This window comes from Malus domestica, chromosome 02, assembly GCF_042453785.1.
Source record: "Malus domestica chromosome 02, GDT2T_hap1".
NCBI lineage: Eukaryota > Viridiplantae > Streptophyta > Magnoliopsida > Rosales > Rosaceae > Malus > Malus domestica.
The window spans coordinates 15,778,502-15,794,286 of NC_091662.1; the positions used below are offsets into that span (position 1 = coordinate 15,778,502).

At 38.0% G+C, this 15,785-nt stretch overlaps 1 protein-coding gene across 1 annotated transcript; it reads right to left on the minus strand.

The window, feature by feature from the left end:
* Positions 1-13,287: 13,287 nt before the first annotated feature.
* LOC103426344 (lysine-rich arabinogalactan protein 18-like) lies at positions 13,288-15,324 on the minus strand. The gene is made up of 2 exons (XM_029092205.2): positions 14,093-15,324; positions 13,288-13,558 (listed from the first exon to the last, which is right to left on the minus strand). Exons 1-2 carry the CDS (start codon positions 14,654-14,656, stop codon positions 13,481-13,483), a joined length of 642 nt encoding a protein of 213 aa, XP_028948038.1. The 5' UTR covers positions 14,657-15,324; the 3' UTR covers positions 13,288-13,480.
* Positions 15,325-15,785: the final 461 nt, after the last annotated feature.

The following is a 15,785-nucleotide window of genomic DNA, read 5'->3' on the forward strand; positions in this document are numbered from 1 at the left end:
ATCTCATTCTGATCATCACCAGTCACTATCATGTCATCAACATAAATAATTAATGCAGTTAGCTTACCATTTTATCGCTTTAGAAACAAAGTCTGATCTGAATGACTTTGGATATACCCAAACTTCTTCATTGAACTTGTAAACCTCCCAAACCACGCCCTAGGAAATTGTTTCAAACCATACAAGGCCTTTCGTAACCTGCATACAACACATTTTCTAGGAAATGTTTCAATACCAGGTGGGAGATCCATATACATTTCCTCCTTAAGATCACCATGAAGGAAAACATTCTTAACATCAAATTGCAATAGAGGCCAATCATGGTTTGCTGCTAAGGATAGAAGAACACGCACAATATTAAGTTTGGTAACAGGAGCAAAGGTCTCCTTATAGTCTACCCCATAGGTTTGAGTATAACCCTTAGCAACTGATTTGGCTTTATATCGGTCAATAGAACCATCTGCTTTGTGCTTAATAGTAAACACTCATCTACATTCAACAGCTTTCTTCCCGTTTGGTAAAGGAACCAAATCCCAAGTAGAATTCTTTTCCAAAGCTTCCATCTCAATTTTCATGGCATCAACCCACTTATGGTCAGACAAAGCATCTTGCAATTTTGTTGGAATTGATACACTAGATAGCTGACATATGTAAGATGCATATGGTTTAGACAAACGATGAGTAGACACATAATTGTTAATAGGATATTTGGCTTTGGCATGCATATCAGGTTCATATTGTACTTTAGGTTTTCCACAATTAGCTCGTGAAGGCAACTGATAAGTAGAAGAATCGTCAAAATTAACCTCATGTATGCCATCATCTTGTACTAAACTGTTAGAAGAATCATCACTAGACAAACCATCATCAGGCAACTCGTTAGACATATCAGCAGTAAGCAACTGATCATTAGAAGGTAATTCATCAAACATACTAACAGGCAATTTGCTGGGCACATCTGATCTGTCGTCAGTAGAAATAGTTCCGGGAATGACAGGTGACCAATAACTATCTGTAGCCGACTGATTAATATCACGCAACATAATAGGTTATGTTTCCAACTCTGCCTGTAACACATCATCCATACCATCTCTTCGAATCTGCAGTTCACTCCCCATCTCCCCCTGAAGTGAAGAGTCGGAAAAGGGCTTCACATAATACTAAACTTCCTCATGGAAGGTGACATCCATGGTAATATAAGTTTTTTGAGTCGGAGGATGATAACATTTATAGCCTTTTTTATTGTTAGCATACTTAATAAAGGCACACCGGAGAGCACATGCATCAAGTTTACTCCGCTGATGAAAGTAGACATGCACATACGCAATACACCCAAACACTCTCAGATGAAGCTTTGATATAGAAACAAGAGAAACATGTTTTTGTAGCACATCAAACGATGTCTGAAAATCAAGAACCCTACTTGGAACACGATTAATCAAATACACAGCAGCCAAAACAACATGACCCCACAGATGATTAGGAACACATTTATTCAACATCAAGGAGCGAGCAACCTCCATTATTTGATGATTCTTCCGTTCAGACACTCCATTTTGTTAGGGGTGTAAACGGAGTAGTCATCTGGTGAATAATACCATGATCACGAAAAAAACATGTCAAAGTGTGATTCACATATTCTCCTCCATTATCAGACCTGAAGACCTTAACTTTGGTTTGAAACTGAGTAGACACCATTGTACAAAATTCTTGAAGAAGTAACAGAGCATCACTCTTATTCTTCATCAATAACACCCAAGTTAACCGAATACAATCATCAATAAAAGTAACAAACCAACGAAATCCATTAGAAGTAATTTTCGCCGGACCCCACATATCAAAATGTATCAAATCAAATGGCAAAATAGCTTTAGCATCACTTACGGGAAAGGAAGCACGATGGCTCTTAGCCATGACACATGTTTCACACTTGAACTCTGAATCACTACAAGTGAGAAACAAAGAAGGAAATAGATGCTTCATATAACTGAATGATGGATGTCCCAATCGTCGATGCCACAACCAAATTTGATGTCTGTCATCCACTTTAGCACTTAAAACTTGAAGATTATTTGAACCGGAAACAACAGTATCCTCCATACTCAAGATGTACAAACCCCCTATTCTTTTACCATGACCAATTATCTTCTGAGTTTGAATGTCTTGAAAATAACAATACGTAGGGTAGAAGTGAGCATAACAATATAATGTATCAAGAAGTTTTCCTACGGACAAAAGATTGCACTTAACATCATGAACAAGTAAAACATGGACCAGTGATAAGGTTGGAGTCAGAGAGATAGTGCCTACACATACACAGGGGAATGTGCTCCAATTGCACTAGTAATATATGGATCACGAACATAGTCACATAACTCATCAAATACTCTAGGGTCACTAGTCACATGATCAGTGGCCCCAATATCAATTATCCATTTATTTGTTCCACCAAGATGCAAACAATACTATGAATATATTGAGCAATTGAACAAAATCACGAACAATAAAGGCACAAAAGATACGCAGCGGAATGAAAACAATTTACTAGAACACTGTAGTAATCACTGTTCATGGCACTGTAGCAGAGACTATTCAGGTACTGTAGTAATCACTATTCATGGCACTGTAGAGGACCACTGTTCACAAAGCAGAGATGCGATGTACTGTAGCGCGACACTATTCACTATTCACTTTTTTTTGTTTTTTTTTTTTTCTCACAGAGGAAATCACGAAAAATGTGGGCACAAAATTAAAGCACACAGGTCACTAAGAGCGAACTACTCTGATGCCATATTAAACTAAACATGGTAAATACCAATATTAAACTAAACATGATAAATACCAAAAATATATATGACAATATTTAGGAATTTCTTATATATTCATTAATCTCCAAAGTGGAGTATATATAGGAGTTACAAGTGGTATTACATATGTACTTCACCAATGTGTGACAATAAACTACTATTTACACTTTAACTAATATATAACTTGCAACAACTCTAACGAATGGTTTTTGGGCTTTTTGAAGATGGCACAGGAATTGTCGTTTTTGCCCCTTTCTCTTTTTAGTTTTTTTTCCCGCGTGTCACTCAACTTGGAAAGACGTTTTGCGTTTTGTTGGCTGGGGTTTGCTTCCTGCTTATGACCATGTGTCGATCATCTAATCGACCGTGCCTTTTCTCTTTTCTCTCTTATTTTTGTTGCTTCCCGTCACTTTCACTTCACTTTAGAGCTTTGGTTTAAGACGGGTTGTGTGTCTTTCTTGGTTCGAAATTTCCTTGGTTAGCTTTGTTTGCCGTTTATTTCGTTTTGTTTATGCTTTTCGTTTTCCTTTGGGCTTTTCGTATTTCTTCTTGGTTTCTGCTGTTACAGGAGTTCGGTTTCTACGATGGGTTTTCAATTCCGGACAGGGATCTTTCAATTTGTTGATTTTTTTTTCTTGCACTCTTGGTAGGCTGTGACTTTGTGTTTTTTGGTGGTTGTTTTTATAGCGCTTGAACGGCTGTGTGGTCGCCATTTGAACGGCTCTGTAGTCATAATTTTCAGTTCCGCCGGTTGGGTTCTTTGTCAGGTATTAGTTTTTTGTGTGATATTTTTTTTTGGAACTAAAATAGCCATATGATTTTTTCTTTCAGTTATTTGAATTTGTTGCGTTGTCTTTTGATTATTTTAGGACATTTGTTGTGTGATTATTTTATTAGCAAGCATTTCTGTTTGATTAGAGAGATAGAGTGTTTTTTTTTCCGGGTTTTTTTCCAGTGTTTTATTGAATTTATTGTTCTTTTACATTTTTGTTTAACGATTTATTTGATTATTTTTTTTCTATTTCAGGTTATATTGTGCTTTGATTACATGGTTGTTTAGCCTTTTCGAGATTTCTGTGTGCATTATTTGTCAATTTACAGACCCTAAATCTTATTTCAACAGTTTAAAATGGAAGATTGAGGTCCAACTCCTCTTGATCGATTGCAGCCATATGAAAAAATTGTAAAAATTAAAATACGTGTCTGCAGAATATGGAGACTGAGATTTTCATGCATGACTGATAAATGTGCAGGCCTACACTATATATTAGTTGATGAAAAGGTCAGTAATCAATCTTTAATAATGTTGACTAATAAGCTCCTAAAAACAAGTGTTAACAATTTTTTATTTGTTTTAATGCACATCGCATGACATTTCTACTCTCTAAGATAAACACAATGTGCAATTCATTTCTAATGTTTGTATTCTTTGATTTTCTATCACAAAATAAGTTATTAGTTACCATGCTTGCTCTATGTACTAAGAGATTTTTTTTGGTACATATCCATTCTCTTTAACCTGTTAATTACACTAATAAATTGACTCTCAGTATTCACTATCTATCTTATTCTCTAATATTTGTGATTTACATTTATTTTCATATTATTTCAAGTATTAAATATATCAACTCTCATGCTAAGTCTATGTAACATGTAAATTATTTTACGGGTATCCATTGCCTTTAAACTGTTAATTATAGCGATAATTTGGCTTTTAGTATTTTTTGTCATTTGCATCTGTATTCATGTTATTTCAAGTTTCAAATTCAATGTTATTTACTCATTCATGATGTGTTTGACAGTTTTTTTTTCTTGCCTTTCTCATGTTTGATTATCAAGCAACAAGTGATTGAAGCGTCTTCTGACGAAATGGACTATGAAATAATAGCCCAAGAATTGAAGCAGGTGCTTACTACGAGATTATGAATTTTCGCACCAACAAAATGAGAGGCCATTATCAAGTAGTACCACATGACACTCATGTTGTGTTCACTACTAAAACAGTTTTTAACAAGTTGACAAGTGTCTTTCCGCCTATTCCGCATCACAATTTTTTTGTTTTTTTTTGCAAGATTATAATAGATTGTATCCTCAGTTGAACAAGACTAATATCCTAACAAGTAATAAATATGTACACATGTATATATTTGTGTGTTACAATGGATTGGTACATGTTTTATGAAACATTTTGTCCTCATCTAATTATTCAGAATATCAAAATATCAGGTTATTTCCTATGCATACCACACTTTTTAATTGTTTTCTGTATCATTACTGTATATATCATGGATATCCAAACTGTAGAGCCAAGAATAATCGAGAAAAATATGGAGGTGACACATGAATTCTAGGGTATAAAAAGACAAAATTACCCTCAAGGCACATCGAAGCTTCTACGCGCAAGCAACGGACAATCATGGCTCAATCAAGGTCAAAAGTGATCAAAATAAGTATTTATTCAAAACCTATTTCATCCATCCTCATCAAATCTCCCTCACAAGGAAACTCCCAAATTATTTCTCCTAAATTATATTAATTAGCTAATTTATTTATTTATCACTCAATTAATTTATAAATTAGCCAATTAATTGTAAATTACACCAAAAAAATCACTAAATGTGGTCGGTTCCCATCTCCCAAAGGGGCTGGCCACACCCCTATAAATACCACCCCATTTTCTCCAAAAACCTAAGTTGAATCCTCTTACAAAAATTCTCCAAACATTTTTCTCTTAAAATTCTAATTTTGGCATCAAAGGTTATTCGCCCAAAGCCCCCCCAATTCATCATGGGCGCGTGAGGCTCTTAGCCTTGACCTAAGGTGTTAATTGTTTTTGCAGGTGCATTTTCGTCCAAGAACAAGAAGGAAGAAATTTGCATCCACAAATTGGTGCCTTCATTTAGAGTTTGATGCGCACACTCGAAGAAAACTCTTGCATTCAAAATTTCTCATTTGTTCATAAATTTTTCATACTTTCTTATTCCTGGAATTTTTTTAATTCTTTGAATAGAGGTGAGGAAAAAAATACAATGACAGGAAATTCGGAAACCACGACGAACGAAACTTCCTACGTTCAAAGATCTGGATCAAATGATGGAGGACGAGACATAGCCCCACCACGACGATCCATGAGGCTCAAAGCGATGGCAAGAGGATTAACTTTGTCATTACGGAGCACCACCACCATGGTAGCCACAAGGACCACTGTGGGGGCTAGCTCCACTCCAGCAAACCCACGGTGAGCAGCGAGCATCAAGGCATCCACAAGCCCAGGCCAACACCACTTTGTAGCAACAAACCCATATGCTAGAAGTAGCCCAAGTAGCTACCCTAGTAGCGCAAGCCCAGCACGCTCCTGAGCCGAGCCCAGGCCCAACATGCGCTCTCGCCGCAGCCTACTCCCGTGTTGTCCCAAGCAGCCCAAGTCGGTCCAAGACCAGTTCAACAGTCTCGACTTCAAATTTTTGGGCCGACGATTGAACTGAGGGCATTTTCACCCTATTTCTCTGTAGATTTGACATTTTCCAACTCAAATCTCGCACTCATAGTCAATTACACTTCTGTTACTCAAGGAGACGCATTTCGTCCAAGCTTTTCCAACCCAAAAGGAGAACAACACTTGTCTCGACAAGTTATAGAGTTGACGAGCGCCTTCACACAACAGACGACCTTGGTAAATCAACTCTTGTAGCGCATCGAGATGCAACGTGCCCCTGACGAGGTGTTCTGCAGTAGGACAAAGGTAGATGAAGAACCTCTCCAGTAGTGTCCCGGCAAACAGCCATTCGACCAGTTATAAACCGAACGTTTTGGCAAAGTACACTCTTGACTGAGCCTCTGAGATAGTGTATACACTCGTCTTAACGTCCGAAGGAGCGTGCACTCTCAATTAGGCCCACGAACGAGCATACATTCACGGTTGGGGTTACATTCTAATAATCAACATAAGCAATCTTCCAAATAAAGTGTTCATTCATGGCTAGGCCCGCAAGGAGCATCATCCACCTCACATCAAAGTAGGCAGCACGACTGACGGAGAGAAGCAGTCACTCAATCCGGCTCAAGTTCAACTAGTAGCTTATGAGAAATTCGCTTGCCTGCTAAGAATGTACCACATGCACCGCAACCGCGGCATAAACGAGCTGAACACATAGAAGAACAGCCTAGACCAGCAGGTTAAGACCGGGGGCAACTGAGAGCTCCGCTACCCCCAATAAAGGCAAATTCATAAAGAAGTAAAAATGCTCTTGACCGAACAATTGCACGATTTCCAACGCAACGAGGCGCTCCGATGAGACATAACCAACATAAGCGGGTCGTATTTCATTGACAAGATCAAGCAGATGGGACTATCCCACATAAATTGTTGAATACAAAGATTACTTATGTTTATACAAAGGTAGCAGCTCAGTGTAATGACGCGCTGGGGGAAAACGAGTACTAGAAAGACACACCAGCCCAACTACCAAGAACCGGGGGCAGGCCTTGTTCTCAACACTCTAGACGATTCAATACTGAAGTAGCACATCACCAGCAGCCGACCATCACGGACCTAGTGGTCCAATTGCTGCATACAACCTGGCCCAAGCCAAACCCAGCTCTGCGCACACAGCCATGACTATCTACTCCACGGCTCCCGACAACCTTAGATCTATCACCATGGCTCCTAACTTTGCCTACCTATTCTAGGGCTCTCGACAACCCTTGATCTATCACCATGGCTCCTAACCGTGTCGATCTTGCACCATGGCTCCAGCCTTGTCGATCTCGCCCTATGGCTTATAATCGTGTCAACTAAGCCAATGGTACTCCAAACTTCAAAGCATCCAACGACGGAGTAGCAGACAAGGTTTTATTAGCAGCCCCTACTAGCGAAAGACTTAGCGGTGAAGAAGCTTGCAATCCATTCAAATTCTTAGCTGATCACCAACCAAGCCTCAGAATGGCACACGACGAAACATATAATGATGGCATAATATTTGAAGAAAGTCTGGAAGTAGCTCGATGCGTTTTCGACTTACACCCTTACGCGGGTTTCACAAGCAGTTTGAAGTCTCAAGAAGATTGCCAAACAAGACCTAGCAGGCTGAGGATTATTTCAATTTTCTAGCAGTCCAATATTCCTCAACTGCACTCACAACAACGACTTTCATGCTCTCTAGTGAGAGAGGGTAAACTAATCCCCCGACACCCATTTAGGTCTACTCTCCAGTGTGAGGATAAACTAATTGCTCTTCAGTGCGAGAGGGTAAATCAATTCCCTAACACCCATATAGGTAAGCTCTCTAGTGCGAAAAGGTAAACTAATTGCTCTCCAGAGTGAGATGGTAAACTAATTGCTTTCCCCAATGCGAGAGGGTAAACTAATTCCCCTACACCCATCTAAGTAAACTCTCCAATGTGAGAAGGCCACATAGCCCAAAAGATCGAATGCTTGAAGAACTAGGCAACGAATAGTCATGGGGTCGCAACCACTTTGCACTCAACAGTTCGCTCATCTGTCACTTCATTTTTAACAGCTCCGATCTTGGTAGCTCAATCTGTGACTGCTCCATCTATAGTAGCTGAGAAATCAAACTCAAGCAGTTTCCTCATTTTTGGTAAGCAGCCCAAACCGTGGCACATGCCAAGCCAACTCCTGGCCCTTGCCAGCTGATATGTCACACCACGCTGACAGATGCCCCATGACAGCACCACTTAAGAAGAAGCCAAGGAGAATTAAGTTTTTCTTACATTAGTGCAGCGCGAAAAAGACAAAGAAATCAACGGAAGACGGTTCTTTGCACAAGCAAGCAAAGAATAATGCTAAAGAAGGGGGAACAAATATCCTCTAGTCTTCTTTTTTTCTTGGAGGGATAAATAATTGCCCTCCGAAGTTGATTTAATCTCGTACTTAAGGTAGGCTTAAATAGGCTTTGGAGGTGAATTATTTCCCTTTCCTAGAAGAATCTAACTCCAAGTCCAAGTGAGAATCTACATCAAAGTTAGAAATCTCTACACCTGTTGCCCTTTCCTGTGAGCGGCCCAGCAAGTGTGAGGGCATTTATGGAGCAAAAAATAATCGAGAAAAATTTGGAGGCGACACGTGGATTCTAGGGTACAAAAAGAGAAAATTACCCTCAAGGCACACCGAAGCTTCTACGCGCAAGCAGCGGACAATCATGATCCAATCAAGGTCAAAAGTGATCAAAATAGGTATTTATTCAAAACCTATTTCATCCATCCTCATCAAATCTCCCTCACAAGGTAACTCCCAAATTATTTCTCCTAAATTATATTAATTAGCTAATTAATTAATTTATCACTCAATTAATTTATTAATTAGCTAATTAATTGTAAATTACACCTAAAAACCACTAAATGTGGCCGGTTCCCATCTCTCCCAAGGGGGCCGGCCACACCCCTATAAATACCACCCCATTTTCTTCAAAAACCTAAATTGAATCCTCTTACAAAAATTCTCTAAATTCTCCAAACACTTTTCTCTCAAAATTCTAACTTTTGCATTGGAGGTTCTTCGGCCAAAGCCCCCTTCCAATTTATCGTGGGCGTGTGAGGCTCTTGGCATTGACCTAAGGTGTTAATTGTTTTTGCAAGTGCATTTTCGTCCAAGAACAAGAAGGAATAAATTTGCATCCACACAAACTGTTGTTTTGCTTTTTTATTACATAGGGCAATCATATACTTTTCTTAAAAATAATTTAATCTATTTTGGATAAAAAATCCTATCACATTTTAATCGCTTTCTCAATATTTTTGTTAATTGTTTTATTTGGCAGAAAAGAAGAAGCTAAGATTACATTGTTGTCAGACGTTGCACACAACTTTACTTCTTTGTAGTTCGATTCACTGCCCCAACCAAGAATTGCAGTTTTTACGAGCTTGAAAGTCAAGCTATTTGTAGGTATATATTTGAATCAAAAAATCATTTTTTTTTCTGTTCTTTTTTTAGATGTTTTAGTTTTGAAATTTTGTTTTCCTTTCTTTGCTAGACAGTGTTAGATGGTTTTATTCAGTCTTCAACTATTTTTGAAAATAAGTCTGGGTGTTATGTGCCTCTATAACACAAATATTTTCATGTGTGAAAATAAAAATTGATATGTTGTTATGTAGTGTTTGAACAACACAGTGTTCATACATATACTTTGTTGCCTCTGTTTTAATTTTCTTCTTAAAAAATGAGTGTAGGTTTAAGTTAGTCATTTACATAACTGCTTACAATGTCAACTAATACATCTTTTTTCCTTATTTCTATTTTCGTTTCCTTTTTTATCTTTCTTTTTTCTTATTTTTTTCATTTTTTGAGTGTAGACAACATCATCCTCAACAGTACCAGTGCAATACTTTTCTTTGTTGATCCAAAGACTCCAGAATTAAATTCATATAAATCAGTGTAAGTTCATTCATTATCGTACAATCAAAATCATAACACACCTAGAATTATTAAAAGAAAAATAGTTATTCTTTTTTATGCTCATTTCACTAATGTTAGATCAAAATTGTTGCAGGTTTTCTGGCTTGTCTCACCCTATTACAACACTCCCTCCCTCTAATTAGGCAAGAGAAACTGAAGTTTTCCAGACTGGAAAAAAGGTCACAATTGAAGAGTTGGGCTATTTGGATCCGGATTTATATACGGTACACATAATGCTTTTATTTTATCATATTAAATCAAAACAATCTTATTCACTTTTTACTTTTTTTACATAAGCTTTCTATTTAATGATTATTAACCATCTAAACATCTTTCTGAATATTTCACAAGATGATACATTTTTGTGCAAGGCATCAATTAAGTTGTTTAACACAACATATGAATGGTGATATGCTGCTTGCCTTACATGTGCCAAACAAATGTACAAGGGCCCAACGATTATTTAACTGATGTGTCAAAAAGATCCAAATCAAATGCTGACTCCTTGGTAATAAGTTAAACACTATATTTCGGTTTTGTCAATTGATCATTGTCTCATATCATTCTTAAACTGAAACTTATCCTTTATTTTGTTTTTAATTACATATTTTCAATTAATAGTTCATTGATCATGTAACCACATTACAACTTAAAAACTTAATAAAATTGGAATGCAACTTTGCACAGCCATCCTTTTATTTTTCATATTAACAATCAGCTATAACATAAAAAAAATCTATGAGATTGTAGTTTTTTACTTATTACACCATTTATCCTCTGTAATTAATGTTTTTTTTTTCTATTTGAATGAAGGTACAAAGTGTTCTTAGTCCTTGAATACGAAACAAATGAAATCAGTGCTCTCATTGTCGGCAAATCAGGCGAAAATGTCTTTGGCATGGCATGCAAAGATTTGGCTTTCAATCAATGATCAACAGATCAAAAGCAATTAACAAGTGAGTTTCTCAAACTTATAGGCCAAAGGAAAAATTTTCACCTCCGGTTTGGAAGCTAACAAAATTTGTTGAATTCAAATGATTTCCTCATCTCAAATGTTTCTGAGGACACAATGATCCAACCAACAACACCACAGTCTATTAGCAGAGAAATTGCAGTGTCTTCCACGACAATTTCATCGTCCACTACACTGATTGAAAAAACTGGAGAATCGTAGAAGAGAAAAAGAGATTCAATCAGGAGAGCCCTTTTTACAAAAGCTGAAAACATGTTATATTCTGACAACATTTTTTTCTCAATCTCTAATTATTTTCAATCTGACCTAAATCTATTTTTCCAATCTCTTTAATATGTTTGGCACAGCGAGACAGAGGAAATCTCTAAAGCAGATGTGCACAGGATTTTGATCAAGTTATGATCAAATTGTTGAAAAAAAACAGCTTCTCCAACTAGCGTGAAAAAAGACCCTCCTCTACAAAAGAAAAACTAGGTAACTTTGCTTCATTCCCATTTTTTATGTGATGTAATCATATTTACACACACTTGATTACAGCTCAGTTAGCATTTACATTTTTTTTTTACATTCTTTTATTTGAAGTCACTGCCAGAAGGAAAAAACATTTGCCACTGTAGAAAACAGTCTTACCATCTTTTGTTAAAACAACAACAGTGCTTCTCCATATTTTTTGCGTGTAAATAGTTTGTTGTAACATCAATTCCCTTATTTTTTGTGCACATGAACAATTTGATGTTTTCAAATCTTTCATCTACAACTACTAATGCTGATCAAGACCTAGCATAGCTACCAGGGGGAAATATCAGACTAATCATTTTTGTACATCAATGTCAAAATGTTTCTTGATGTTTTTTGTCTAAATTGTATAACTGTAGATAGTGGCCTGTAAAAAATATTCACTACATTTTGTATGCAGTCTTTATTATCTTTATGTTAATGGTGTTAGTCTACATTTCTATACATCTATATTTTTGGAACATCTTCTATAGTTTTATTTTCGTTCCTGCAACAACGGGCACAATTTCCTAATGTTTCCTAAAAGCGGCGGATGGAGCCCATAACTCCTTTTATTTCATCCAATTTTCAAGGATAGTTATTCACTGATGTACCTTAATTAGTTATTCACCATATGTGAATTGGATTAGAATTCTCTCCTCTATTTCATTCCCATTCCCTCTTTTCTTCTCACACTTTTTATTTTATCTTTTTCTATAAAATATATTAACATGACTTAATAATGACTATTCAATTTGGAAAAAAGGGAAGGAAAATAAAAAGAGATGAGAATCTTACTCCCTGTAAATTTGACCCACATGCAATGTATGTACCCAATAAGAGAATTACCATTCTAACCCCATGGTCAATACATTGAGAATTTGTGAGTACACACACGTTCACTTTCCAAATTGAATTGCACATTCCCTTTTTTACCAAACAGATTTGGAACCAAAATTTCCGCATAACCGTCACACTGCTCCGTGATGTTAGTTATCAATTCCATATCATAACATAATTGAAACAATAGAGACATAGAAGAGCAGAAGAGCGCATGCAAATAAAAAAACTCAGGCCCATAATCATTTCTCGTTCATAAAATACCAACTATATTGTTCAATATCACACGTGCCGAACACTAAAGAAATTTTGTGTATCCCACCGGTACATTACGTGTTAATATACAAATGAGATTTAATATGATTTTTATTTTTTGAATACATCGATATTTTTACATTAAGAGAAAATTCGAATCTAAGACTTGTCACTTCTAAGTGAAAAAAATACCACCAAACCAAATGAAAATGTAATCAGATTTGAAACCAAAGTTTCAGCAAAACCGTGACCCTGCTCCGTGATGTTAGTTATCAATTCAATATCAAGACAGAATTGAAATCATTTCTCGTTCACAAAATACCTTGTTCATTTATCACATGTGCCAAATGCTAAAGAATTTTTTTTGTATACCCCTACTGGTAAGGTACATCACGTGTTATTATATGAATGAAGAATATAATTGATATGGCGAAGTAAACAATATAAAAACAAAAGAAAGCGAAAGTAAAAGGAAAGGGGGAGTGAAGGGTCACCACACCAAGTAATCGAAAGGCGAATAAAAGCAGCGAATTCAGATCATGTGTCAAAAGAATACAATGGGAACCCGATCCGGCAGCCAGGCACAACAACCAGGTCTGTAGTAAATAAATAATCAACAGAAGAGTAGGCAGGACAAAAGATTAAAATAATGACTGCATAACAACAAACACCGTCCCTCCTTCCTCTCTTCTTCGTTTAATATAATGCCAATACTGCCCATCCCAATGCCATGGATCCCATCACCTTGAGGGACCTGATCGTCATTGCACCACTCTGCATTTCCAATATCCACAGAATAAAATATTACAACAAACCCCAAGAAATAATCTTTTTTTAATTTAGCATATTAATAATTTCCTGCTATCAGGTGTTTACCACAATGACACTAGACACTACCCCTCATCTGCCATCTCTCAGTAACATTCATTTCTAAATTTTTTGACCTAGGGGTAATTAAGTAAATTAATCACATATTTTACCCAACCTAACCACTACCAATGGTGGCGCGTGAGTAGTATGTAGAGTCGGTATGCCGTGGGTGGCGGGACAGTCCACCGCCCAGATCAACAGATCTGATGAATGTACAATAGGGAAAAACGTCTACTACACGCTTAAGGGAGCGCGTGAACAAACAGAAAAACAAAACGCGGCGTTTAGAGTGATAACAAAGGATTAGCGCGGCCTTTACAGTGACGTTATGAATCCAAGTAAATTTTGAACTGAAAATTCCAGATCTGGGTGCGCATTGCACCAACAGCGCATAATAGATCTAAACAGAAAACAAAAGATTGGAAACAGAGAGCATACCTGGTCGTCAGCTGCAGTTGAAGGACTAGGAGACGAAGCATCAGGGCTCGATGACGGTCCCTCCGGCGCCGGTGGGCTGGCAGTATCCGGAGTCGGAGCAGCCGCCGGAGACTTGTGCTTCGACTTCTTGCTGGGAGCCGGGGAAGGGACCTCAGTAGTAGTGGGTGCCTCAGCTGCGGGAGCAGGGGTGGCTGACGGAGGAGATGTGGCCAGTGGTGGGGAGCTGACCGGAGCCTTAGCCGGTGGGGAGCTGACCGGAGCCTTAGCCGTTGGGGAGCTCACTGGAGATGGCAATGGGGGTGAGACGGTAGCGGTAGGAGGAGTGGCCGCCGGAGTTGGAGCAGCGGCGGGCTTGGGTGGAGCCGACACCGGAGTGGGAGCAGGTTTGGGGGTGGCAACTGGAGATGGTGACTTGGGCTGAGGAGCTGCAGCTGGTGTAATAGCTGGAGGGATGGCGGATGGAGTGGCAGGAGTTGTAGTGGGTGCGGCGGATGGAGCCTGGCCTCCGACGCCGGCGACAAGAAGGCAGATGAGTGCGATGGTGAAGATGTTGTTCCGCTCCATCTCTATCAGATTTGCTATCGCAGGATTCAGAGAGAAAAATATTTAGAGAGAGAGTGAGAGTGCAATAGTCTTGACGAGAGTTTATATATGCCTGATCTCAACGGGAAGAAAAGGGGGTTTAATCTGGAGCGTACATCAAGCTGGACCGGTTTGGAGATGGGCCCGGATTAGCCGTTAGATGGATGCACAAAGACGAAGGGAAGGTTGGACTTGGGCCTCACAAAACAGAGCATGTATGCGAATGTAACGCTGTACAGTGTTGTTTGGAGGCGACACAGTCTGGCCTGGGACCCATCGGCTTCACCAGACGCATGTGACACGTCCACTACCAAACATACTTCTTAGCCAATCTCCAACCGAATGAGAGTTAAATGAACAGTGTCAGGTCATATTTCTTACCATCTATAGTTGAAAGGGTCAAAGGGTCATAGACTAAACATAACCCTGTAATAAAAAACCATCTTCAATTAAGGGGGCCAAAGGGTCATAGGCTGAATTAATATGGTTACTTAAATTAAACTACCTCAATAATTTTTTAATATGTAATCTCAATAATTTTTCAGATAGGATTTCGAATGATATGTGTCGTTACAGTGAGTAACTCTCCAGATTTCTTGTCAATATGTAATCTTGACAAAAACCATGAAGTAGACGTTTAAGTTTTATGTTGTTAAATGTTTTTTTTTAATGTTGTTTAAGTTTGAATAACTCCCCCAAGTAGTACTAGGGTGGAGATTGTGTTATTTAATATTGTTTAAGTTTAATGTTATTTAATGTTGTTTAGGTAGTTATACGAAAAAAATAGAATTTTTTATTTTTATTTTTAAAAATTGTCCCAACAAAAAAAAATTCAAATCCCACAGTCACCTGATGCTAGGTAGCCGTTGGATTTGAATTATTAGGCCAGCTCATGGCTAGTTGGTTCAGGCCAACCGGTTGGCTGGATTTCACATTTTTTGCCTAGTGGGGCCCACAAGCCATTTGGCCTAACCCTTGGTTGGAGACAATTTCGTGTCATTTCGAGCTATTTTTAGCCCTATAGTCCTTTGACCAGGTCGGTTAGAGATGGCCTTAGATTATTTTCAAAAGAGATGTCAAATCTTAAGTGGAATGTCATGTAATCAAATTT